The 25,891-nt window shown below is 26.1% G+C and overlaps 1 protein-coding gene across 4 annotated transcripts in view; it reads left to right on the top strand.

Annotated features, from left to right (window-relative positions):
* LOC135931506 (uncharacterized) overlaps nt 1-25,891 on the top strand; it is a 106,431-nt gene that overhangs the window by 56,547 nt on the left and 23,993 nt on the right. For 3 of the 4 annotated variants that reach the window (XM_065468673.1, XM_065468671.1, XM_065468674.1), the window contains exons 2-11: nt 5,194-5,733; nt 6,580-6,725; nt 6,899-7,276; nt 7,354-7,492; nt 9,679-10,140; nt 15,452-15,613; nt 19,000-19,145; nt 19,203-19,269; nt 19,480-19,565; nt 19,685-19,852. In XM_065468673.1, coding sequence (XP_065324745.1) covers nt 5,386-5,733; nt 6,580-6,725; nt 6,899-7,276; nt 7,354-7,492; nt 9,679-10,140; nt 15,452-15,613; nt 19,000-19,145; nt 19,203-19,269; nt 19,480-19,565; nt 19,685-19,852 — 2,102 coding nt within the window. In that variant the 5' untranslated portion in view covers nt 5,194-5,385. The remainder of the gene's footprint in view (nt 1-5,193; nt 5,734-6,579; nt 6,726-6,898; nt 7,277-7,353; nt 7,493-9,678; nt 10,141-15,451; nt 15,614-18,999; nt 19,146-19,202; nt 19,270-19,479; nt 19,566-19,684; nt 19,853-25,891) is intronic. The other variant, XM_065468672.1, reaches the window with a different exon arrangement.

Raw genomic sequence — 25,891 nt, forward strand, 5'->3', positions numbered from 1 at the left:
TTCTTTATAAATACATCTTTTATTGAGGAATTATACTGTAAATTTTATTAGATAAATAAACAATCTTTTAGGTGAAATCTTTTATAATTTTTTTATCATTTTTTTAAAATTATCTATTTTTTATTAAATGAGGTGGATTTTATGAAACTTTTTTGATGATTTTATATGATCTTTTTAAGGATAATATTTTAATGTGACAATTGTCATAATCGTTATTTTATAAGTTTTTTGATTTTTTTTGAAGAAAATAGGTTAAAATAAGTATTAATAACATGTGTAAATATAAATTTAGTGAAGATGTACCAAAGAAAAGTGACAATTGTCATAATCGTTATTTTTGAATTTTTTTGACGACAATATGTTAAAATAAGTATTAATAACATGTTTAAATAAAAATTTAGTGATAGAAAATTGACAATTGTCATAATCGTTATTTTTAAAGTTTTTTGAATTTTTTTGAATAAAATATGTTAAAATAAGTATTAAAAACATGTTTAAATAAAAATTTAGTGAAGATGTACCATAGAAAGTGACAATTGTCATAATCGTTATTTTATACGTTTTTTGAATCTTTTTGAAGAAAATAGGTTAAAATAAGTATTAATAACATGTGTAAATATAAATTTAGTGAAGATGTACCAATGAAAAGTGACAATTGTCATAATCGCTATTTTTAAAGTTTTTTGAATTTTTTTGACGAAAATATGTTAAAATAAGTATTAATAACATGTGTAAATATAAATTTAGTGAAGATGTACGAAAGAAAAGTGACAATTGTCATAATCGTTATTTTTAAAGTTTTTTGAATTTTTTTGACGACAATATGTTAAAATAAGTATTAATAACATGTTTAAATAAAAATTTAGTGAAGATGTACCATAGAAAATTGACAATTGTCATAATCGTTATTTTTAAAGTTTTTTGAATTTTTTTGAAGAAAATATGTTAAAATAAGTATTAAAAACATGTTTAAATAAAAATTTAGTGAAGATGTACCATAGAAAAGTGACAATTGTCATAATCGTTATTTTTAAAGTTTTTTGAATTTTTTTGAAGAAAATATGTTAAAATAAGTATTAATAACATGTGTAAATATAAATTTAGTGAAGATGTACCATAGAAAAGTGACAATTGTCATAATCGTTATTTTTAAAGTTTTTTGAATTTTTTTGACGAAAATATGTTAAAATAAGTATTAATAACATGTGTAAATATAAATTTAGTGAAGATGTACCAATGAAAACTGACAATTGTCATAATCGCTATTTTTGAATTTTTTTGACGAAAATATGTTAAAATAAGTAATAATAACATGTGTAAATATAAATTTAGTGAAGATGTACCATAGAAAAGTGACAATTGTCATAATCGTTATTTTATACGTTTTTTGAATTTTTTTAAAGAAAATAGGTTAAAATAAGTATTAATAACATGTGTAAATATAAATTTAGTGAAGATGTACCAATGAAAAGTGACAATTGTCATAATCGCTATTTTTAAAGTTTTTTGAATTTTTTTGACGAAAATATGTTAAAATAAGTATTAATAACATGTGTAAATATAAATTTAGTGAAGATGTACCATAGAAAAGTGACAATTGTCATAATCGTTATTTTTAAAGTTTTTTGAATTTTTTTGACGAAAATATGTTAAAATAAGTATTAATAACATGTGTAAATATAAATTTAGTGAAGATGTACCAAAGAAAAGTGACAATTTTCATAATCGTTATTTTTAAAGCTTTTTGAATTTTTTTGACGACAATATGTTAAAATAAGTATTAATAACATGTTTAAATAAAAATTTAGTGAAGATGTACCATAGAAAATTGACAATTGTCATAATCGTTATTTTTAAAGTTTTTTGAATTTTTTTGAAGAAAATATGTTAAAATAAGTATTAAAAACATGTTTAAATAAAAATTTAGTGAAGATGTACCATAGAAAAGTGACAATTGTCATAATCGTTATTTTTAAAGTTTTTTGAATTTTTTTGAAGAAAATATGTTAAAATAAGTATTAAAAACATGTTTAAATAAAAATTTAGTGAAGATGTACCATAGAAAAGTGACAATTGTCATAATCGCTATTTTTAAAGTTTTTTGAATTTTTTTGACGAAAATATGTTAAAATAAGTATTAATAACATGTGTAAATATAAATTTAGTGAAGATGTACCAATGAAAACTGACAATTGTCATAATCGCTATTTTTAAAGTTTTTTGAATTTTTTTGACGAAAATATGTTAAAATAAGTAATAATAACATGTGTAAATATAAATTTAGTGAAGATGTACCAATGAAAAGTGACATTTGTCATAATCGTTTATTTTAAAGTTTTTTGAATTTTTTTGAAGAAAATATGTTAAAATAAGTATTAATAACATGTGTAAATATAAATTTAGTGAAGATGTACCAATGAAAAGTGACATTTGTCATAATTGTTATTTTTAAGTTTTTTGATTTTTTTTGAAGAAAATATGTTAAAATAAATATTAAAAACATGTTTAAATAAAAATTTAGTGAAGATGTACCATAGAAAAGTGACAATTGTCATAATCGTTATTTTTAGTTTTTGAATTTTTTTGACGAAAATATGTTAAAATAAGTATTAATAACATGTGTAAATATAAATTTAGTGAAGATGTACCAATGAAAAGTGACAATTGTCATAATCGTTATTTTTAAAGTTTTTTGAATTTTATTGACAAAGATATTTTAAAATAAGTATTGATAACATGTTTAAATAGAAATTTAGTGAAGATGTACTCTATATAAGCGACAATTGTCATAATCGTTATTTTTAAAGTTTTTTGATTTTTTTTGACGAAAATAGTTAACTTGCATCGATATTGATTTTAAAATAGAAAAAATAGTTTACCCAAATTTTAAGCAAGATTGTCTGGTGAAAATTGGTAAAAAAATAATAATTTCTAACTTAGGATTAGATATTATGATATAAATTTTGCATATTAATTTCTGACCCGATGAACAAATGTAATAAAATGCCAATTTGCTCCTGTTATTGGGGAAGAATCTATTATTACCATATGTTTTTCTATAGCATATACTCAGGCAATTTTAATTTTACAATCTATATTTTTACCCATTTACATCAAAGAAATTTTAAAAATAACGACTATGACAATTGTCACTTTTCTATAGTACATCTTCACTAAATTTTTATTTAACATGTTATATATACTTATTTTAAAATATTTTCGTCAAAAAAATTCAAAAAACTTTAAGAATAACGATTATGACAATTGTCACTTTTCATTGGTACATCTTCACTAAATTTATATTTACACATGTTATTAATACTTATTTTAACATATTTTCGTCAAAAAAATTCAAAAAATTTTAAAAATAACGATTATAACAATTGTCACTTTTCATTGTCTTCACTAAATTTATATTTACACATGTTATTAATACTTATTTTAACATATTTTCGTCAAAAAATTCAAAAAACTTTAAAAATAACCATTATGACAATGTCAATTTTCTATGGTACATCTTCACTAAATTTTATTTAAACATGTTATCAATACTTATTTTAACATATTTTCTTCAAAAAAATTCAAAAAACTTATAAAATAACGATTATGACAATTGTCACTTTTCTATGGTACATCTTCACTAAATTTTTATTTAAACATGTTTTTAATACTTATTTTAACATATTTTCTTCAAAAAAATTCCAAAAACTTATAAAATAACGATTATGATAATTGTCACTTTTCTATGGTACATCTTCACTAAATTTTTATTTAAACATGTTTTTACTACTTATTTTAACATATTTTCTTCAAAAAAATTCAAAAAACTTTAAATATAACGATTATGACAAATGTCACTTTTCGTACATCTTCACTAAATTTATATTTACACATGTTATTAATACTTATTTTAACCTATTATCTTCACCAAATTTATATTTACACATGTTATTAATACTTATTTTAACCTATTTTCTTCAAAAAAATTCAAAAAACTTATAAAATAACGATTATGACAAATGTCACTTTTCATTGGTACATCTTCACTAAATTTATATTTACACATGTTATTAATACTTATTTTAACCTATTTTCTTCAAAAAAATTCAAAAAACATATAAAATAACGATTGTGACAATTGTCACTTTTCTATGGTACATCTTCCTAAATTTTTATTTAAACATGTTTTTAATACTTATTTTAACATATTTTCTTCAAAAAAATTCAAAAAACTTTAAAAATAACGATTATGACAATTGTCAATTTTCTATGTCACTAAATTTTTATTTAAACATATTATTAATACTTATTTTAACATATTGTCGTCAAAAAAATTCAAAAAACTTTAATAATAACGATTATGACAATTGTCACATTAAAATATTATCCTTAAAAAGATCATATAAAATCATCAAAAAAGTTTCATAAAATTCACCTCATTTAATAAAAAATAGATAATTTTAAAAAAATTATAAAAGATTTCACCTAAAAGATTGTTTATTTATCTAATAAAATTTACAATATAATTCCTCAATAAAAGATGTATTTATAAAGAAGATTGTGAAAATCACTAATAAATTATATTAAAAAGAATATTACAATTTACAATATAGCAGCATATGATTTTTTTTAAAAAAATAACATCAAATAAATAAATTTATTTTCATTTAAAATATAATAATATAAATAAAAAATATTAAATCATATCATGTTTATTTGTTGATAATAATAAAATATTTACATTAAATATAAATAAAATAAATTATTTTACTAAAATAAATAAATAATAATTAATACTAAGCATCGATGCAGAATTTTGACTAATTTAATTTTAACAGATTTATATAGGCTTAGCCGATTTTTAGGCTTAACCTAATTAGGTTTAGCCGATTTTTAGTTTTAGCCGATTTTTAGGCTTACCTAATTAGGCTTAGCCGATTTTTAGGCTTAGCCTTATTAGGCTTAGGCGTAGTTTTTAGCCGATTACGCAACACTATATACAATCATAAAATAACCAAAAACAATAAAAAATATCGGATATTTTTTGAAAGTTAAATATCGGTGCCGACCCGATATTTAATATCGTTACAGCCCTACATATCACATTTTAATAGTGAATTATTCAATGTTTAGATATAATCATTCATTCCGATATGGTATTCATTATTATTAAAAAATTATTCATTTATTTAGCATTTCGCTCCTTAGATATCAAAAAGACAATGCAAAATTCAATCAAATATTCACTCCTTATTAGATTTTGCAAGTTTAGACCCTTCAAATCTTAATTTTACGATGAGGGCTCATTTCGATTACAACAGCTATAATTTGTTTGGCCTTTCTCTCCTTTTCTACAGTCTTGCAACTCATTCTTATTGCTGATTGATGCAACAACACCATAGAGATATCCCGGGTCTAATCAACAACATACCCCTTTATTTCGCTTCCCCTGTTCAAGCCAACCCTGACGGTTTTTTTGTTCCCGCCAATTTGAAAAGGGCCGCTTTACCCGATCTTATACCTGCAAGTCACAAAAACCCGATCATGGGCCCGGGTGGTTACCCGTTTTCTTATCCCCCGGTGGATAATAAGGCAACGCTCAAATTGTCTGTCGACGAAGGCACTAGAAACACCTATCCTCTATTACAGCCTCCATTTGACCTTTCACGTCAGCTTCAAACGGCTCTACTCAAGCCAAAAGTCATGCCCTTTCCCGGAATTGCAGACAATGAGGTTTGATACTTTATCATAAATTTATTTATTAAAATCCCTGTTAAGTTGCAAAAACCTTCATAGGTCAGGTTCGGGCTTAATGTTATATTTTTAGCGGTTTTAATGGGTTTAAATTTAGCTTATTTAAAACAGTTGCATTTTTCTTCTGATAATAAAAATTTTCAGTATTGGAAACAAAATGGTTGCCGAAGTACTATGAAATATTGTTTATTTTCATTAAACAATAATAAATTTAATTTTTGGATGTGGGCTTGTTGAAAAATTTTTAGAAACTTATTATGAGCTTGGGCTGGGTTTTTAATATTTAAATACGGGCGCTAAAAATTTTTTACTGCCAACTTGGGCCCGAACTGATCAAAAAGTTGGTTTAGCTCTTTATATATTTTATTTTAATAAATTTTTATTTAAACTTATAAAATATAAAATATAAAATAAAATTATTTTTTTATAAATAAATATAAGCTCGTTCTCATTTCGCCTCAAAAATTTTACATTTTGTTTAAAAAAATTTTTTTTAATTGATCCTCTCGCCCATTGTTTTGAAAGTAAATTTAACCCGTCTCAAATCAATTGCAGACCTCTAGTATATACCTCTTAACTTTGTAGAAGATAATAATTATAAAATGGGCTAATAATCATTTTTAAGTCTTTCAACCCTAGCTCGACAATGTATATATACTGATTACTTAGAATAAAATAAGTGCGTATAATAATTTTTAATTATTTTCACGTGATATGTTTTTTTACGAAGAAGGTTTTTACCCCTCACCCCACCCCAAAAAATTAATAAAAAGATATAAATATTTTTTCATAAATATGTCAAACAATATCTTCTGAATTAAATAGATGGTCCAAAAACTGGCCCAACTTCAAAATGTCTTCAATGACCCAAAACAAACTCAACAGTATTTCCAAAATTCTGGAACCGAATATGACGACGATAAAGGCGTGGCGGATGATATTGGCCGAGGTTCTGAGGAAAGAAGGGAAAGGTTTATTTTATTTGTTATTTACTTTAAAATTTTTACTATGCCTCCAATCTTATTTGGCAAAGAATGGAATATTTTTCAATTTGTTTTAATTATGGTATTTTGATTGAGTTTTTTGCGATTATAGTTTAAATTTAAGGTATTTGTAATATTAATCTAATTTTTATTTTTGATAGATTTCTGCTTTCCCTGGCCGCTTTGCATAGGCAACAACAGCAGCAACAATTCTATCTGCAGCAACAGCAGCAACAACAACAAAGCCTACTTCTTTCCTCCCTAATGTACTCCCATACGAATCCCAATTACTTCTATCCACCCCTCTTACCACCTCATCATCCATACTTCTTCAACCCCCCAACCCGGCCACCACTCCCAGTCTCTTCACCCGCCAAAACTGACAACCCATTTCATTTGCCCCCTCACCCTTTTTTTGCCATACCTCCTTTCGCCCCGCCACTTTTTTCCTCCCCCACAGCTTCCCAATATATAATGAAGAGTCAAGACAATGAATTTACCTATAACGGTGACTGTTCTCTTATTAATAATCCTAATAGGTTTCACTTTTTAGCAAATTAATAATATTATTAATTTACTCGAATAGAAACTAAAAATATTTATGTTTCGAATTTAGAATTCAAATGGATTATTCCCCCAATCAAACTTCGTCAGCTCTCGACAAATGTCACGCTTTGGATTTATCTTTACCACAATTGAAAAACGACCAATCCATGCATCATGGCATTGATTCTTATCTGAATTATGCAAGAAAGGTATAGATAGTTATTGATCATTAATAAGGATATTTTATGTCAACAATCACTTGTCAGATTATTCCCTTTAGTTTTGGATTTAACTTGGTATGTATGTACATAACAGGAAGGGGGGGGGGGGTAAAAAATCCCCATCCATAGAAAAATTTGACATATTTCGTAAGTTTTAAGCGATAAAATTTCCCACTACATTCCTTCCGCCCCCGTCTCTTCAAAAAACGATTACAATATAATTTGTTATAAACAATATTTAAAAAAATTAAGGCTGTACCAATATTACATATATCAATCAGATTGGCGCCTATATTGAATCGACCTATATTTTTTTAAAAATCTTAACCGATACCGATTTTATGCATATTTTTATTTTTGTACACATTTTTTAATTATTTTTATACTAATTTCCCTTTCTCACAATAAAGCTTCATAACTCCCATAAAAAGGTGTCTTATAAAATAAAAATGTTTAGTGTTTTTTTACATTATGCGAATTTGAATTTGATTAATTAACAAAGATCAATATTTTATCTTTTATCGTTCCTCTTGATTATTGGAGGTTTAATGCTTAAAGGTTGCCAACTTTGGCAAACCTTGCACTTAAGTATTTGGCATACAAAAGTATTTCATCAGAATTAGTCTTTAGCACAGCTGATGATATAGATAGTATTTTTAAACGGATTGAATTGAGACAATTTTTAAAAACCTTATTTAATAGCCAATCGCTTAAACCTCGAGATTTCGTTAAAGATGTCCAAGTCTTTCTATGTTCAAAATCCTCAGGCTTGCGTGATATTTTTTAGATAAAAATTGAGTTAGTCGTTTTAAAAATCGATTCAAATCGATCCGCTTAACAACACCTAGATATTGATAGACCTCACAAGAAAAACTTATTATAACATAAAATTGAAGCTCTTATTTTTATAAAAGAAAAATATCCAATATTATTTTAATTTAATAATATTCAATTTCATTATTATATTATTTTATTAATTGATATTGATATTTAATTTGTTTTTACTTTTCTAAGGGCTATTATTTAATAAGATAAGACATTATTTACTATATATCTTATAAATAAAAACCATTCTACAAATTTACTATATATATATCATAAATAAAAACCTTTACAAATTTAAAGACATATTTTTAGAATTTTAAAGATTTGAGACTTTTCTTGATTTTTAAGAGCCGGAATAAGTAAATTTTCTGATTACACAGATATTTATTATTCTATTATCGACAAAAAAAATCAATGTAAATATCGGTATCGGATCAACCGTTGGAAATAAATATTATATCGGTAAAAATTGGATCGTTGCACTTCTAAAAAAAATAATAGGTATAGTTAGTATATTTTAAAATTATGTCTTTGAGTTAAAAAGATTCGTTTTTTAAGCAGTGTAAAAAAATTACTTAAAAAATATAATCTGATCAAAGCTTAAAATATTTCAATAAAATTTTTAAAAAAAATCCTCCACCTCTTATGAAAATTCTGAATACACCTATCCCAGTTCATAATATATCGGTTGAAATTTTAGCCTCCTAACATATATTTTTGGAGATATTAGGAGTTAAACAAGGAAACCTTATTTGAGCCGATTTTTTAAATTTTTTTAATAAAATTAACATTACTAAAACTATTCAAATTAAGTGTAACCAACGGTTATAAATAGGCAAAGCAAAAGCAATAAAAACTTAAAATTTTATTCCATATATATTGTTTTAACTTAATCGAGATATTTTATAATTTATAATGTTTCCATTTCACCTTATAAAAGAAAAGTTACAACTAATAAAAGAAAATTTTATAACAAACCAAAATAGGGTATCCTAGTTCAAAAGCTGTTTAACTTAGTCTAAACAGCATTGAGTATCGATAAGTCGAATCAGGACACAGCCTAACTACTTCGCTACTTTTAAATAAAATATAATAATTATTTATAAATACATAATTATTAAATTTGAAATCGTAATATCGAAATATTTTTAATTTAGAAATTTTATTTATCATTTTTTTTGTCTTATAAATCTATAATCAAAAATTAAAATTTTTCTGAATATGAAATGGAATTATCTTGTAATTGATGATAAAGAATCTAGGTAAGGATGTTTTATTTTTTTCTAAAATTTGAAAATAACCAAGAATAATAATTAATAAATAATAAAAAAATATTTTGGCCACTTTAGATTTTGACACTCCCCCCATTGCCTATGTCTGATGCCTCCGAAAAAGTCAGTCGACTTATTACGCCCGAATCTCAACAGGCCCAACGTTCCTTCGACCTCAGACAACAGCCTTGTACAAAGAGCCTTTCGTCATTAGATAATAAGCGGGCTAAACCTAAACAGGTTCATCAGCTACCACCCAACTTCAGATCTTCAGCTTTTTTCCCATCGAACGTTAGCTCATTTTCTTCTTCTCGCGGTTTGAAGGTTAACAATCTAATCAATCCCAGTGCAGGAATTAAAAACCCGATCAATAATGCTTTTAATTTGGGTAAGCCTAATATTTCCACTAAAAAGTTGCCGCTACCTATGGAAGAGAACAGGTTTTCGACTTACAAGAGTTCCATAATAGCCGAAATTCAAAGATTGGACAACGCTATTGACGCCTCAGAGAATAGGATATTGGCTTTAAATAAGGCAAAAGTATGTATATTTTTAGATTTTTTTGATTGGAATAGGTAGTGCTGTTAATCGACTAAGTCTAGTCGACTGGCCGAAAACTGGACACATTGAGAACTTAGTTTCTAAACTCGAGTCGTAGACTCCAGCTATGAATTCGAGGGCGAGTATTTCTTAATTACCTTTAATTAAAAAGTAATTTTTAAAAAAAAAAAAATCTGGGAAGACTTACCTAGCTAATTTTTAGGTAAAAACCACCATAGGGTAGCACAAAAAATTATGTAAACCAATTCTAATTTCAGGAATTATTATATAGATTTATTAGTTTAAAAAGAAATTAAAAACTCTTGAGATTTTTCAATATTTTTTATAAAATATCGAAATTATTATGTATACTAGCTGATAGCCCGTCAAGAATGACGGGAAAGCAGAATTTTCTCCTTTATTCAAAGATGGATGAATTGAATAAAATTCATTCTTAGGATTTGTTAAACAGGAATATATCTGATTGATGGTACCTTAACTTTACCCTTATGACAGCAATTCTTGAATCTGCCATCTGAGGGTTTTTCCAAAGAAAAATTTAGGGAATCACAACATTGGCACTTAGTGTTGAGCAAACCACAATAATGTTCTTATACCAATGATTGTTGTGCAGGACTATCTATCTAAAATAGTACTTTTATACATAAAATAAATCTGAGGCCTGCTAAAAATTATATATTTTTATATTTTTGTAATTATAACAAATCAGAGACCCGCAGGTCTGGCTTTGTTGTAAACATATAACAAGTCTATAATAATTTTTTTTAAATATTTGTGCTGGGTTATTTCTGATTCCCATTTATTATTTATCCATCATTGATTAAGAAAAATATTCTGAAACTTGACTGGCTATCAGTTATTTAAAAATAATGCAATTATTAGTGTCCATTGTTCAGTATATCCCAAAAATCAAACATCCCTTTCCTCCCTTTACCTATTTGAACTTTTTAAATATGATAAATTTTATTTAGAAATTTCCACTTTATTTGATGATAGATAAATCAGTAAAGGTAAATATCTGAATCACAGTTCTCATAAAAATGGCAGGGAATTAGAATTTTATCCTATATTTGATGATTGACCTAAATCAGAAAAATAAAGGGGTAATTTTTAAATTATCAATCAACGAAAAGGGAGAAGATTTTGATTTCACTATCATCTTTAGGGAGCAAAATGAATATAATGAAAGATAAAATAACTAGTGCTACATATCGTGAATGGTTCAAAGTTAACTGGTTTATAAAAGATATAGATACTTAATGTTTGATGAAGAAGAAATGAGCTATCTTAAAATAAAAGTTGCTTGTAAAAAATATATGATATTTCAACAAGCTTTAATTGATTTTAGTTAAATTTTTTAAATTTTTTTAGGAATAAATTTATGTGTCAAAAGTGGTAAAATATTTACCCATACAACTTATAGTAATTCTATTCTATTAAACCTTAAAATTTTCGTATCTTGAGTCTTTATACTCAGTCCAGACATAATGATATATTATCTGAGAGATCACAATTTTAATTTTTCAAAAATTTTTGATGGTAGAATCTTATTTTCTTATAAAATTTTGTATATTGTTCTTTAAATTACCAAAATCTCTCACCGAACAATGAAAATATTTATTCTAGTTATAAAACAAACTCTGAATTGTATGCTATAAAATTATGATCTCTCAGATAACAATTTTATGTCTGATTGAGTATATGGGTTCAAGACCCAAAAATTTCAAAGGCTGAATATAAATATAAGTTGAAGGCATAAATATTTTACAACTTTTGATAATTAAACCAATCCCTATAAAGAGGTCAAATAATTTAACTAAAATCAAATTAAAATTATCTGATACTTGGGACAAAACAATTAGAATTGAAAAAAATGGGCTATGGTTGAGCTTAAAAAAATTAAACCAGATTGGTTAAATTATTTTTAATTAACATATGATAAAATTCAAAATTTATTACAAACCTATATTTATTTTATTGGCACTTATAAATATATTTACAATTAATGGTTACAAATTTGTAACTTTATCATATGAAGCTTTCTTGAGTAACATTGAAATCTTTAAAAAAAGACATGCTGAATTTTACTTTTTTTCCATATATTAATTAGTTATTTTCGTAATCCACTTGTTTTTCATATATTATAGTACATTAGTTATTTTCTTAATCCCTCTAATAGTATTTCTTAAATTTATGTTATCTTAATTTTATTTCAAATATTACCATAAATAAAATTAAGGTAAATCTTATACACTCAAAATTACAAATTTTATTATCTTTCTTTTCATCATGCTAATATAACCTATTTTTTTATATATATTATAGAACATTAGTTATTTTCTTAATCTCTCTAATAAGTTTCTTAAATGTTATCTTAATTTTTTTTTATTATCATAAATAAAATTAAGGTAAATCTTATACATTCAATAAACTAATTTAAGAAAAATTATTACTTTAAAAGTATTTTGTAATGAGATATCTACTGGGTCTAACTTCTATACTTAGGAAAGTTGCTATTATTTAAAATTTAAAAATAAGGTAAGTTAAAAAAATCATTACTTTGTCTAACTCCTATACTATGGTTATTGTCACTATTTTTCGATTTATTTCTCAAAAAATTGAAACATTAAAATATTTTAAATATAGCGGGTTATTTTGTGAAAATCAATTGTCATATGTTATTAATAATCATGTGTTAGTCACGGCCTATAGGAAGATGTTTATATGTGAATTGAAAGTAAGTGAATGAGTGTTTGAATTTGGTATGATATTATCATTGGACCAAATAAGCTAGGGATGTACCGATATTTTATATCGGTCGAATCGGGCCGATATTTCGCCCATTTTAAAATATCGGTTATCGGCAAATATTTTAAAATTTTCTGATCCGATCCGATATAAAATGGCGCTTTTAACAAAATTTAAAAAAAAGTTATATCTAAAAAACCATTTATTTTTATAAATAAAATCGAAATATATTTTTATGTTTAATTTTTTTAATAGTAATAATTAGTTAATAAACATTCTGCAATATAGTTATTTTTTTTCGCATTATGTCTAAAAAAGTGTTCATCAATCTCTTCAGAATCTGTTTTTAGTGATGCTAGTGATATTAACAGTTCCTATCACCGTAGACCGATCTCCGATAAATTGGAAATTTTGGTATTTCTAAAAAGAAATCTTCGATATATTAATTTTAAATATTAGTTTCAAATTTCATAATATATTTGTTTATTACTAATTATGTAAATAGATTAATGTTATTACTTATTATATAAATAAAAACCGGTATCTTTACAGAATACAAAATTAGAAATGATATCGGATCGATTATCGGCCGATATCAATTTAATATCTGGAATATCGGATCGGATCGGCCTCCAAGAAGTGGTATCGGTACACCCCTAATAAGCTATGATGATTTGTATTGGACGAATATTTTTTTAAAGAACAATATTGGCTAAATTTGATTGAAATACAATATAAAAAAAATTTCATAAAAATGAGGGGTGGGAGTTTTACTTTTTTAAAAATTTTTATAGACAATAATTTTGTATCATAAACTTTTTATATTTGAGTTTTACAAAAGAAAGAAATAAATATTGTCTAAAAAGAACATTTTTGATAAGTTAAAAATGGAAAATAAAAAAAATAAAATATTAACTCATTATTTTATCCAGAAAAATATTACGTAAGCCTGAATATTTTTCCCATAGACGGCACAAAGGTTTTGACATCTTTTAGCGAAATCTCGAGATTAACGCAATATTATTATGGCCATAATATTGAGTTAGCCGTTTTTAAAAATCGACTCAAATCGAGCCTTTTAACAACACTAACCCTTATTATTTACCAAACCTGAACCGTAAGAAATTTGGCATCCTAAAATCTAAAAATACCTGTCAACCGGTTTGAACATTTTTATATTTAACACTTTTATAGATGATTAATGATAAGTTTTGCCTGAAAAGTATCACTATATTTTGAGATATTTTTCTTTATCGCCATTTGACGGTACCAGTGCTAGATACCCGAGTTAGCATATATAAGTGTTTTCAGTCCTAAAAATTTTTTCTTTCTCCTTATAGATATAATTTAACAGAGGAGTATCTTGAAAATATTTTAATTGCATACGGCTCAATATAATTTTTAATGATAAAATTTAAAAAATATTTATTTTTTTACATAATTCTAGTGTGCTTGTATGCGAAAAGTTTTGAACTAGGTTTTAAAAGTTCAAACCTAACCAATATTATTATTTTTACGAACCTGAACAATGGACCTTTATTTTTAACCTAACCGATATTCGTTATGGGTTGGATCCCTGGTTTGATAAATTTTTTTCAAAACCCCTCATTTAAGTAGAAAATATAAAAATTACAATCTTGCCCACTTAATATTAGTAAAAATACTCATTAATTTTTAATAAAATAAAAGTTATTGGACTTTTATTTTATATGCTTATCTAGAGTCAAGCAACAACGATTTATATAATAAACATCTTTTGGGGTTAAGTGGTTATGCGTAAACGGTTAAAATGTTTTTTCTGATAAATGCCGTAAAAAAGTGATTCTAAGTCATTAATGTCTATTCCATATAAAAACAAAAAAAATTTAAATGTAATAATTTGATAATTTATTTAGTGTTATTGAACGGGATCTATTTGAACTTGTTTTTAAAGACGGCTAACTCAATGTCTTGATGAGAAAAATATTATGCAAGCCTAAAGATTTTGCTCATGTTTGGACATCTATTAGCGAAATCTCGATGCTTAGGCAACATTTTTCTTGCCAAAATATCACTAGTTTGAACCTATATATTTATTTCCATTTTTTATAGGGTAAAGTAAAAATAAATAATATCTGTAGATTTGTAAAGCAAAATGATTGATTAAATAAAGGATTCTAAATCTAAATTGTAAGATGATTATTTGATTTGATTTTAATGCTGAATAAACTACTATAGTTTCACAATAAAATCAAGGTTTTTACCGAAAAGACGCGGTTATACAGAAAACATGGGGGTTTTTACCGAAAAATTAGCTAAGCGCTTCTTCCCAGATTCTTAATTTTATTTATTTCTAAAAAACGAAAAAAATTATTAATTATTATTTAATTTAAAACTCGATAGACATATTTTTGCCGAAGTTATGACAGCACATTACACTCAGAATACAGAAGGTTATTTGGAAGGTACCTTGACCTTTATGGCCTAAACCACTATATTTATATACCTTGATTATGCAGAAGGAAATGAATAATTTGTAAATATTATCAAAAAATCTATTCAGGTTGAAATGTCGGAAGAAATTAATTCTCGATTTGCAAAATTGTCTCGATCAACCGTACATAGATCTTTGGGAGTCAAGGAAACCAGTCTTCAAGAAATGAGAACGGAATCGCTAATTATTAATGGATATAGTTTAATTCAAGGGGTTCTTTCCGATAATCAGGTATTAAAGAATTACGCCCCCCCCCATTTAAACTACATATCGCGCAATTAATTTTCTTAAAATTGTCAAGTTTGAGTTATGATGATAATATCCTCTTGCGCTTTATTTTTCAAATAAAAATAATTTTTTAAGATTTTGGCCCCCTCATTAGCGTTATAAAAATTTTAAACAAGGTCTCAGATTCTCTTTTATGCATTGACTAAATGCACCCCAAAGTTCTATTACTAAATTTATAAATATTTACATAAATCCTCGAAATTTGAATTTAGATATAAGGTCTGTAGGTCTGCAACGGATTGATTAAAAAATTCAAACATTTGGCAAGCTGGTATATGTTAAATATGCGGGAAAATGAGCAGAATGGGAAATTTATCAAGAAATATATTTTTATTTCATTATGCATTTAAAAGTTTAAGTAAAAATAAATTTAAATAAAATAAATAAAGAGTCAAACTTAGAGGTGGGCGCGGGCCTAATTTTTCATTCACGGCCCTCCCGCTCACGGTGGTAATAAAAAAATATCACGCTAATTCACGCTTAGCACTAAAAAATTTTTGACCCGACCCGCCAGCTCACGACAATATTTTGATTCACGCCCGAAAATTCACGGTGTTTCTAAATTTTTCAAAACTATTGCTTATCTATAAATCGAAATTTATTTCGAAAAAGAAGAATGCCCATCTTTTTTTATTTCAATTGTGTAAGCCTTTCCTCTAGTAAGAGATTGGCTAAAGAAAATAACCTTTCACTAGAAGCCTAATTTGCAGCTGACAAAATTTTACTCGATAATTTTCTCAAAAAAGGAAATGAATATTCCTGCTTCCAAAACTTTAAAATATTGTCTTGCTATTTATCTTATATTCATCTTTTAAGTTCATCCTCACAGCTTTCATCGGTGATGTTGATGCTTCATCAGAATTATCTAGAAATATACGGTCTTTTATGAGTGTAGGAGGGATTAGGAAAGTGATATTTGGTATTGATCATTTAAAATATACGGTTTTTTATAAGTTTAGGATAAGTTAGGAAAGTTATAAATGGTAGTTGGCATCGACTTATGCATATCATCTAATTTTATATCATTTAGCATTTTTAAGATTGTTTTATATATATCATTTTCTTCTTTTATTAAAAACTTAAGTCTTTTGAAATTCGGATCTAGAATTAAACCTACTATAGTGGCTGCATAATAATCTTTTAAATGAAATCTTGTTCTGTATTTTAAGGTTTTGATTATTATTGTATCACGTTCAGAAGGTTAACGAAATTTTATTAATTTTTGTTTCCATAGACAAACTTTATTTATTGTTACGAGAATCTGCTCTCAGATTATCCGAGCATTCTTTAAATATTGATAAAAATTTATCTAACTCGCGTATGATGCCGATATCAATTGTGGCTAATCTATTTAATTCTTGCTTGCTAAATAAGTACACCTGTATTTCAGAATATGATTTTAAGAAACTCTGTATCATGATATATACAGAGTTCCATCTCGTTATTCTCGCTATTACATATTGTTTAAGGGTGTGGCTTAGTTTGCTATTAGCTATGTTTGAAATATTTTACTATTTTTTTTACACCATTTATATTTAAGGCTATTTAAACAATTGTCAAAAATATAATGCATAATATTATTTAGTATATGGCATATGCTAGCGTTTCGTCATCTTTGAATGCATTTATAAGATTTCTCCGTTATCACTCACAACTAGTGTTGTTAAACGGCTCGTTTTGAGCCGATTTTTAAAAACGGCTAACTCAATATTCCACCCAAAATAATATTACGCAAGCCTGAAGATTTTGCTTGTAGAATGAACAAAGGTTTGGACATCTATCAACGAAATCTCAGGGCTTAGGCAACATTTTTCTGGCTAAAATATTGAGTTAGCCGTTTTTAAAAATCGGCTCAAAACGAGTCGTTTAACAACACTACTCACAACTATACATTTATTTAAGTAATTTTCTACTTCTGTATATTCTCCTAAAATTGAATTGCACTTTTAATTTTGACGTTTTTTTCATCCATTGCCCTTGTGGCCAAAACAAATGTTTTTAATTAAAATCCTGATAATATGTCCTATAATGGTTAAAAAACTTAGATTTTTATAGTCATCCGTCCAAATATCACTGATTATGGACATTGATCATGCTTTTAATCTTAAATTTTATTTCATGGTATATTTTTGGACCTATAGTATTCATGAGAGTTTTCCGGTTCACAACTTTTATATTTTGTTATTCAAACACCAACATTTATCTCTTGGCCTAGCTTGTAAAATCCTTCACTTTCTGTTGCATTTAAAGATTGAAGATATTTACAAATAAAATATAACTGACTTTTCTGTAAAAAGTTTAAGCAAAATTTAGCATAAAGTCTCGCGATAAAAAAACACCTAAACATAAAAAGAAAAAAGAACTAACAAAATAATACCGGATGTTGTTTATAAAATGCGGAAGATTTTTAGTTTTCATAAATTATTCTTTTTTAAAAATAACTAAATTAAATAAGAAAATATATAATATTATTATTAAAATTGCAAATTTATATTTATAAAAAACAATTATAAAAATTAAAATTTCCGTGATTCACGGGAAATTTATGTTCACGCCCGATCACGCCCGCGGAAAATTTTGGGAAGGCCCATCACGCCTTGGAATTTAAAATTTATTCACACTCACGCCGTGACACGATGGGTCACGCCTAATTTCACGGCCCGCACCCACCTCTAGTCAAACTAACCAATTAAGTATTTTTTTTAACATTTGCCAGCGTTGGCCAAATAAAATATAAATAAATGGGCGGGATGATTTGAACCGTGGATCTACTGGTTGAAACGTTTTAAATCAATTGGCGGCGGATGGGATAAAATCAATCCATGTTAGATGGAGTTCTTCAAAACTCGACCTAGCTTGAAAACTCAATTGGTAGATGCAAAACCCAACCGGGTTGGGAAATCCTGATTATTTTTTATTTCGGTTGGGTCGGTTTGACAAAATCTTAGGTGGGTTGAAAATGTTGCTACAATATATAATTTAATCCATGTAGTGTTGTTAAACTGCTCGATTTGAGCCTATTTTAAAAATATTACGCAAGCCTGAAAATTTTGATCATAGATGGCATAGGACATCTATTAGCAAAATCTCGACACTTGATTGTATATTATTTTGTTGGGTAAGAATGAGAAAAAACATTTCTTACCACCCGTCGGGTTTTGCCAAAAAATTTGTCTTTAGCAGGTTTCTTGTTATAGACTTCTAAACTGCTTACCTTTCATTTTTTTCATACATTTGTCACCTTTATTATAACAATTTTTATGACTCTTTCTCCGCCCTCCTTCCTTTTCAAATAATAATAGTTATTTTTTCTTAACCTCGTTTTAAAGAAACTTTCCCAAGATCGTCACGACAAAATATCTTCCTATCACTTATCCCCGTCATCTTCTACTAGTGATGGAGAATCTAAGACCAATCATACTTCCCTCACTCCTTTGACCAATTTGAATGCTATAGGCCCGCGATTTGAATCCAAGTCAATATATTCTATTTTATTTCAATTAATATAATTATTTTGATTATCTTTTTACAGGAATCCATTAGTTAAAAAAATGATCGGCCAATATTTGACTAAAAAGCGTCAAGATGACTATATGCAGGTTTTTATTAAATTCTTACTATTTTTTTGTCTTATAAAGAGCGAAAAAAAAGTTAAATATGTTAGATAACCTCCCCACCACATTATTTTATATACTATGTTTTTTTTAAATTACTCACCCAATATTTGAGATAAAAAAAAGTGTTTTTACATCTAAAAAGCAATTTTTTATAAAAATATTTTTACATTCCTACCTAACATTAACGCTAAGTCTTTGAAGTACGACGAGACGTATCAAGAAAAATGGGACGCTTGGAACGAATCGATCACAAAATTTAAGAAGATCGCCAAGAGAAGGTTACTTTTATAATTTTAATCAGTATGGGGGTTTTATTGTTTTGAAATGGATTTCATTTATTTATGTAATGACATTTTTTTCAACATTTTTTTTGATTAAAAAAACGTACATCAATCAGAAATAAAGATTCCAAGGCTAGAGAATTTTTCGAAAATCAATACCCAGAACTGAGAGACGACAGGCTGGAAAAGGAGAGACTCAATAGGTCATTTTCGTTATTTCCTAAAGTTTTAACTGAGGATTGGGACCGAAACCGAACCCCAAAAATCCTAAGAAACCAAAACCGGTTTAACATTTATTCGATTCTGATTTTTCTCTAATTATAGTTTCTTTGTAGCTATTGCTATTCTCTAACTGATTTTGTATGTAGGAGAATAGCTCCTACATACACCTTTATTTATCTTTTTAAAATTATCTAAAAGAATAGAGTAAATATTAAATAGCATAGATAGACCAATCTTTAGGATCGAATAGAAATAATACTAATTATAGTAGCATTAATGGTATAAAATACTTACATAGATTGACGATTCATTTATAAAATGTATTTTGAAGCGTCGTTGAATACAAATCATCTGGTGACAACGATACACCTTTATTGATATTTTATATGTTTATAAATAAATGAAACTGATTTTTTAAAGTTTTCATAAAATTTTAATGTAAATTATTTATCAGGAAATAAAATGGTGTGTCACCAGCCATAATCTATGATTTTTCTAAGAGGGAGAGAAGCACTACTAGGTTGGGTTTTCCCCGATAAATTTTATTGGAGGTCTTTAGATCCACTTATTGTAGGCCTTTGGCTATATTAGATTTTTATAAAAATAATTTTGGGCTTTCACTTTTTTTTATAGAATTGAATTATATTCGTCATTTTAAAAAATTATAACTTAGTTTTATTTTAAATTTTTCTTTATAATGATAAAATTTATACATTTTGGAAGAAAGAGAGGGGGGATTTTTTTTTTATAAGCTAATGATATTTATAATGGGAGTACGCGCCTGTCACCAACTGATTTATATTAATACACATTTAAATGAATGAAGCGCGAGACTAGTTGGCTAAATTATCTGTCATTGAGTAACATAAGGCACTAAGTACTATTCAATTCTTGATTGTTTAAAATTATTTTAGTTTTTTTAAGTATCACTAACCATTTTTAAAGCATAATATATGGGTGTATTCATTGGTAGGTGAAAAAATGATAAGGTAGGATAGATCGCACACCCCATTTTAAATGCTCTGTATATCTCATTCATATGTTTATGTTTTAATTTGATATTTTATTTAATTTAACGATAATTGCATATATAAAAATTATAAATTTTTATAAAGAAAAATGGTTAAAAAAATTGCTATAATTAATAGCTTAATTATAAAAAATTTAAAAAAAATCAATCTATAATAAAATATATAAAGTCTTTACTTTACAAATAAAATATTCACAATATTTTTTCTTCCTGAACCAGATATGTCATGTTATTTTACTAAGATTACGTGGCTCCTCTCAATTTCTTTTACACTTTCTGTAAAAAATTTCTCATATAACTTTCAAACATTTGCTTAGTCATGGGGGGGGGGCAAAATATATAAGGTTCAAGAATTATTTAATATCCAAAAATACCTTAACTAAATAATATTTTAATATAAAGTAAGTTTAATATGATTAAATTCCTGTTGCGAAAGGATACTATATTGCTATAGAATTTATAACAATTATTTAGTATAAAGTTATTTTTTTTATTAAACTCATTGATAATAATCATCTAAATTATAATTATATATTTTTGATACCTGTTTTTATTATTTTTATCTAAAGTATGGTTTTAAAATAATAATTAAAAATAAGGTAGCACATACGTAACATTTTGATGTTTATAATTTTGTAAAAATATTACTATTAGATCTAATCATAATAATATATGGTTTATATTTTGTTACATTTTATAAATATAAAATATAACAGTAATACTAGTTACCCAAAGTTTTATTAAATATTATGACTACCATAAAAAAGGCGCAAAGGTAAGGATAGAATTTTTCTATTTTATCATTTTTATTTATTGCCCCAAAATTTCAAAACAAACTCATATTTATACTATAGGTTTTTATTTTATACTTTTATAATCAATATTTAAAAAAATTATTTTGGGTAATATTTTAGCCTGTTAAATATCTGAATATGGTCAGCTGAGAGGGGTAAATGTCATATATTCAGATACATTTAGAGCATACTCTAAACTTATTTAATTGAAAATCACATTAAATTTAGTTAATCATTTAACTATAATTTTTTACTGTTTCTGATGTCATATCTAACAATTGGTATCAAATAATTTATGCCTGTGCTTTTATGTTTAATTTAAATATCACATTAAATATATCTTTTAATATAAGCTCCGTGAAGTTGGCCGAATGATTGCAAGCACTAACAATGAATCATAGCCATTTTAGTGCTTCAAACCGTTTTATAGCCAAAGTTAAGGAAAATATTATTTTCATGGTAATCGATTTCATGGAATCCAAAGAAATTTTCCAAATCCTTACAAGGTTCCCGTGAACTAGTTGTAGCTATTTTTCCGTCGGGTATTTGTTTCCTTAAAAAATTAATTAATCTGGCTTTTAGTTCCATATTTTTTGGATCTTTTATCCATTCCCAATTTATATATCTATAAAATGAATATTAATATGACTTACAAGATTTTTCAAAAAATTTTTAATATAAAAAGGAAAAACTGATGTTTAATGTTTCAAATGATTAGATGACAAATCAATATAAAACTCGGCTCAACATTTAATAATGAATAAATTTAAATAAAATAAAATTTTATTTTCATTAAATTTTAATTAACAAATATTATTAATATTTAAAAAATAATATAATTTATATATTAAATTTAAACTAAAAGGAGCTACTCCCGCTCCTCATTTTTAAAAAGGAGGGGCGCTCCAGCTTTTTTTGAAAAACGGAGCGCCGCTCCTTAACAAGACTGCATTTTATTTTAATTTTTAATTTTCCCTAAATTCAACCTACCTAATTATTGCATATAATGAATATACTTTAAAGCCTCTAATCAAAATACTAAAAAAATAAAAATTTTATATTTAGACCCTCTTTTATTTGATATACCAACTATCACCTATTGTTGGGCAGCATGCCCGAGTAGGTTAATGTTGGGCCAAATAAAATTTCAAATGATGTTTTCTAAAAAATAGTTTCTATAAAATATAAGAACTATTTAAGATAGCCTATACTTTGAGGGTTCATAACTGGGTTGGGTATTTTACCGGTCAAATAGGTCAGTCAATTGATCTTATTTCATCTGTTTGCCAACCTTGGTTAAGAATTTGTTTTATTTATTTAAATTAGTTTAATATTATTGAATTTATTCAGGTTTGAACGAAAAGTATTTCAACCTCCCCGGTCCCCCTATCAGTTTTTAAATTTTAATATCTTGTTAACATCTCCGGTCTTCAATTCTTATTTTAGATTTTTTTAGATGCAACGAATTTGTCTCATTTTAAATATATACTTCTTGATTTCTGAGAAATTCAAAAATTATGAGAATCATTTCTTATTTTGTTTACGAATCAAATGTTGAGTTCTGAGAAATTGAGAAATTATGAGAATCATTTTTTAATTTATTTACGAATCAAATTAATTTTTCACTGAAAATATAAAATGAAATATTTTTTTATAATAAAATTATAATGTCATTCACAATTTGAATTAGTGTAGTTCAAAAAAAAAATATTTAAAATTTGAATGTCATTACCAAAACAAAAACAAGTAAAAAACAGAAAAACAATTTGAATTTTGAATTTCATTATCAAAACAAAACAATTATAAATAAAAAAACAATTACAACTACTTAACATTTCACTTTTTTTTAAGTTTCGCCAACTGTCTATCATCTTATCGTTTGTCTTGCTTACCAGTTTTTTCATCATTTAATGTTCGTTTATCCTTTGTTGGTCTTGATAGTTATCGTTAGTCATCACTAGTATATTTCGTTAGTTTTCATACACAAAAAAATCTTGTTTATATAGTATAAGCTATTGAAAGTTTATTTTAAATTTAAAAATTCTTTATAATAAAAAAAATATTTTGTTATTTATTATATATTTTTTTAAAATCTTTTTATATTCATTATGAAATTTTTTAGGCAACATAATATTTCTGATTGGTCTTTTACTGTTAAGACTCTGATCTTGAACTTGTATACTTTGATTTCGTACTGGTTCATCATCACTTCTTCCCCTTCTAATATTTAGAGTAAAAGTTTTATATTATTAACATTTGTTTTCAAATCTGCTGTACCATTATTTAGAGGTATAATATTCGTTGACCTTTTTTTATCTGGTCTAAATGCCTTATTATGACTTTGTTTCCAGTATCTATTTCATATAATAAATTCCCATCTTTACATGTTATCGTACCTTTGTCCCAAATGTTTTCCTTGAAAGTTTTATACCAAACTTTGTCACCCATCACGATATTTCTATTTGATGATAGATATATTTCGATTTAATTCATTTTATCAATACTAGTTTCTTTAACTATTTTTTTTATTGGTATGTCCTATAATTTATCATCAATTATTTCACCATCTATCTTTTGTACCATCTCTTCTGTGTTTGTTTGTGGAATTACTTCTTGTATAGTATTATCATAATCTTCCTCGATTAGATTCACTAATTTATCTAATAGTCCTTCCCAAAAGTGCAATCTTGTCACTTTGGACCACATAAGCATTTAAGATTTGGGTTTTGTCGTAAAATTTTGCCTTGACTTGGACAGTACCTAACACTTTTATCAATTTTCTATCGTATCCAGTTAATTTAGTATCCGGGTTATTTAAGATTTTTATTCCAATCTTTCTTGCAATAATCAGTAGGATGCTGAATCTAGAATCGGTATCTATTTGCATCAATATAGGCACGCCATTCAAATATACTGTAACTTTATATGCATCATTAGCTGTGTTATCATTATCGGCATACATATTGTTTATGCCAAATTATATAAATTATATTCTTTTTTTCTCTATACTACCATTATCGATTCTTTTATCTCTTCTATATTTACAGTGTTTACTTTGTTTGTGTATCGTGATTGATTATTATCTTTGTTATGATATCTACAATTACATACTTGATTTCTTCCTTGATTTCCGATATTATGATTATTGTTATATCTTTGAATAAATCTTGAATCGTTATAATGTCTGTTATATCTGTAAATGTAATCATTATTTAATCTATGGTTGTTATAGTTATTATAACTAGTTCTATTATTAAATCTTGAAGAATTATTGTACGATCCTGGGTAGTTTGCCCTGACGTTATTGTAATAACTCGCATTATAGTTCTGATATCTAGGGTTGTAATTATTTCCTTGATAATTTTTCTTTGAAAGTCATTGCTTCTTGTTGTCTGTTATGTAATTAGATCGTAAATTATGTCCTTCATCGTGGTCTCCATATCTAACCATCTGTTTGTTTTCTTCAATTCTCCTACCTCTTTGCCTTTCTAACTGTTTCACGATTGTTTCATCTTCAGTTTTTTCGTTTAAAGAAATATTTTCAACTTTAGCAATTATATTTTCTTTTAATTCTAACTCTTCAAAATCATCTCTTAAAGTAAGAACTTCTGCTAATGTAATGTTTTCTTTTAACATAATTTTCTGCCTAATATTTTTGCGGATTGACGAAATTTTTACTTTTTCAATAACTCTACTATCGTCTAGCAAACACTCATTTTTAAAAATGCATAATCTACTTACCCAACTGATGTAACTTTCATTTTTACCTTGTACAGCTTCGTTAAATAATAATAAGTTCGAACTTGTAGATTTCCTCGGGTGTAATTACCTGAATTTTTCAATCAATATCGATGGATTGATGAAGTCGGTAGGTGAACATATCAATTTGAGCGTGATATATACTTCGTCTGGTAGTCTTCTTGTGAAGGTTCCAGCTTTTTTGATGTCTGAGATCTGGTTATCATTAAAAATGTCTTCGAATCTACTTAAAAAAAGATCGCCATTGCCTGAGTATATGGAAATTCAAAATTTATATTAACATTATTGTTGGGAATCTGTTTCATATTTATTTATTTACGATTTCCTCGAATATTTAGCGGACTGCCACCATTTTGATTTAATTTATTTACGAATCAAATTAATTTTTCACTGAAAATATAAAATGAAATTCGATCTTTTTATAATAAAATTATATAATGTCATTCACAATTGGTGTAGTTCAAAAAAGAAAAATAATTTAAAATTTGAATGTCATTACCAAAACAAAAACAAGTAAA

This window comes from Gordionus sp. m RMFG-2023, chromosome 1, assembly GCF_954871325.1.
Source record: "Gordionus sp. m RMFG-2023 chromosome 1, tfGorSpeb1-WG-v2, whole genome shotgun sequence".
NCBI lineage: Eukaryota > Metazoa > Nematomorpha > Gordioida > Chordodea > Parachordodidae > Gordionus > Gordionus sp. m RMFG-2023.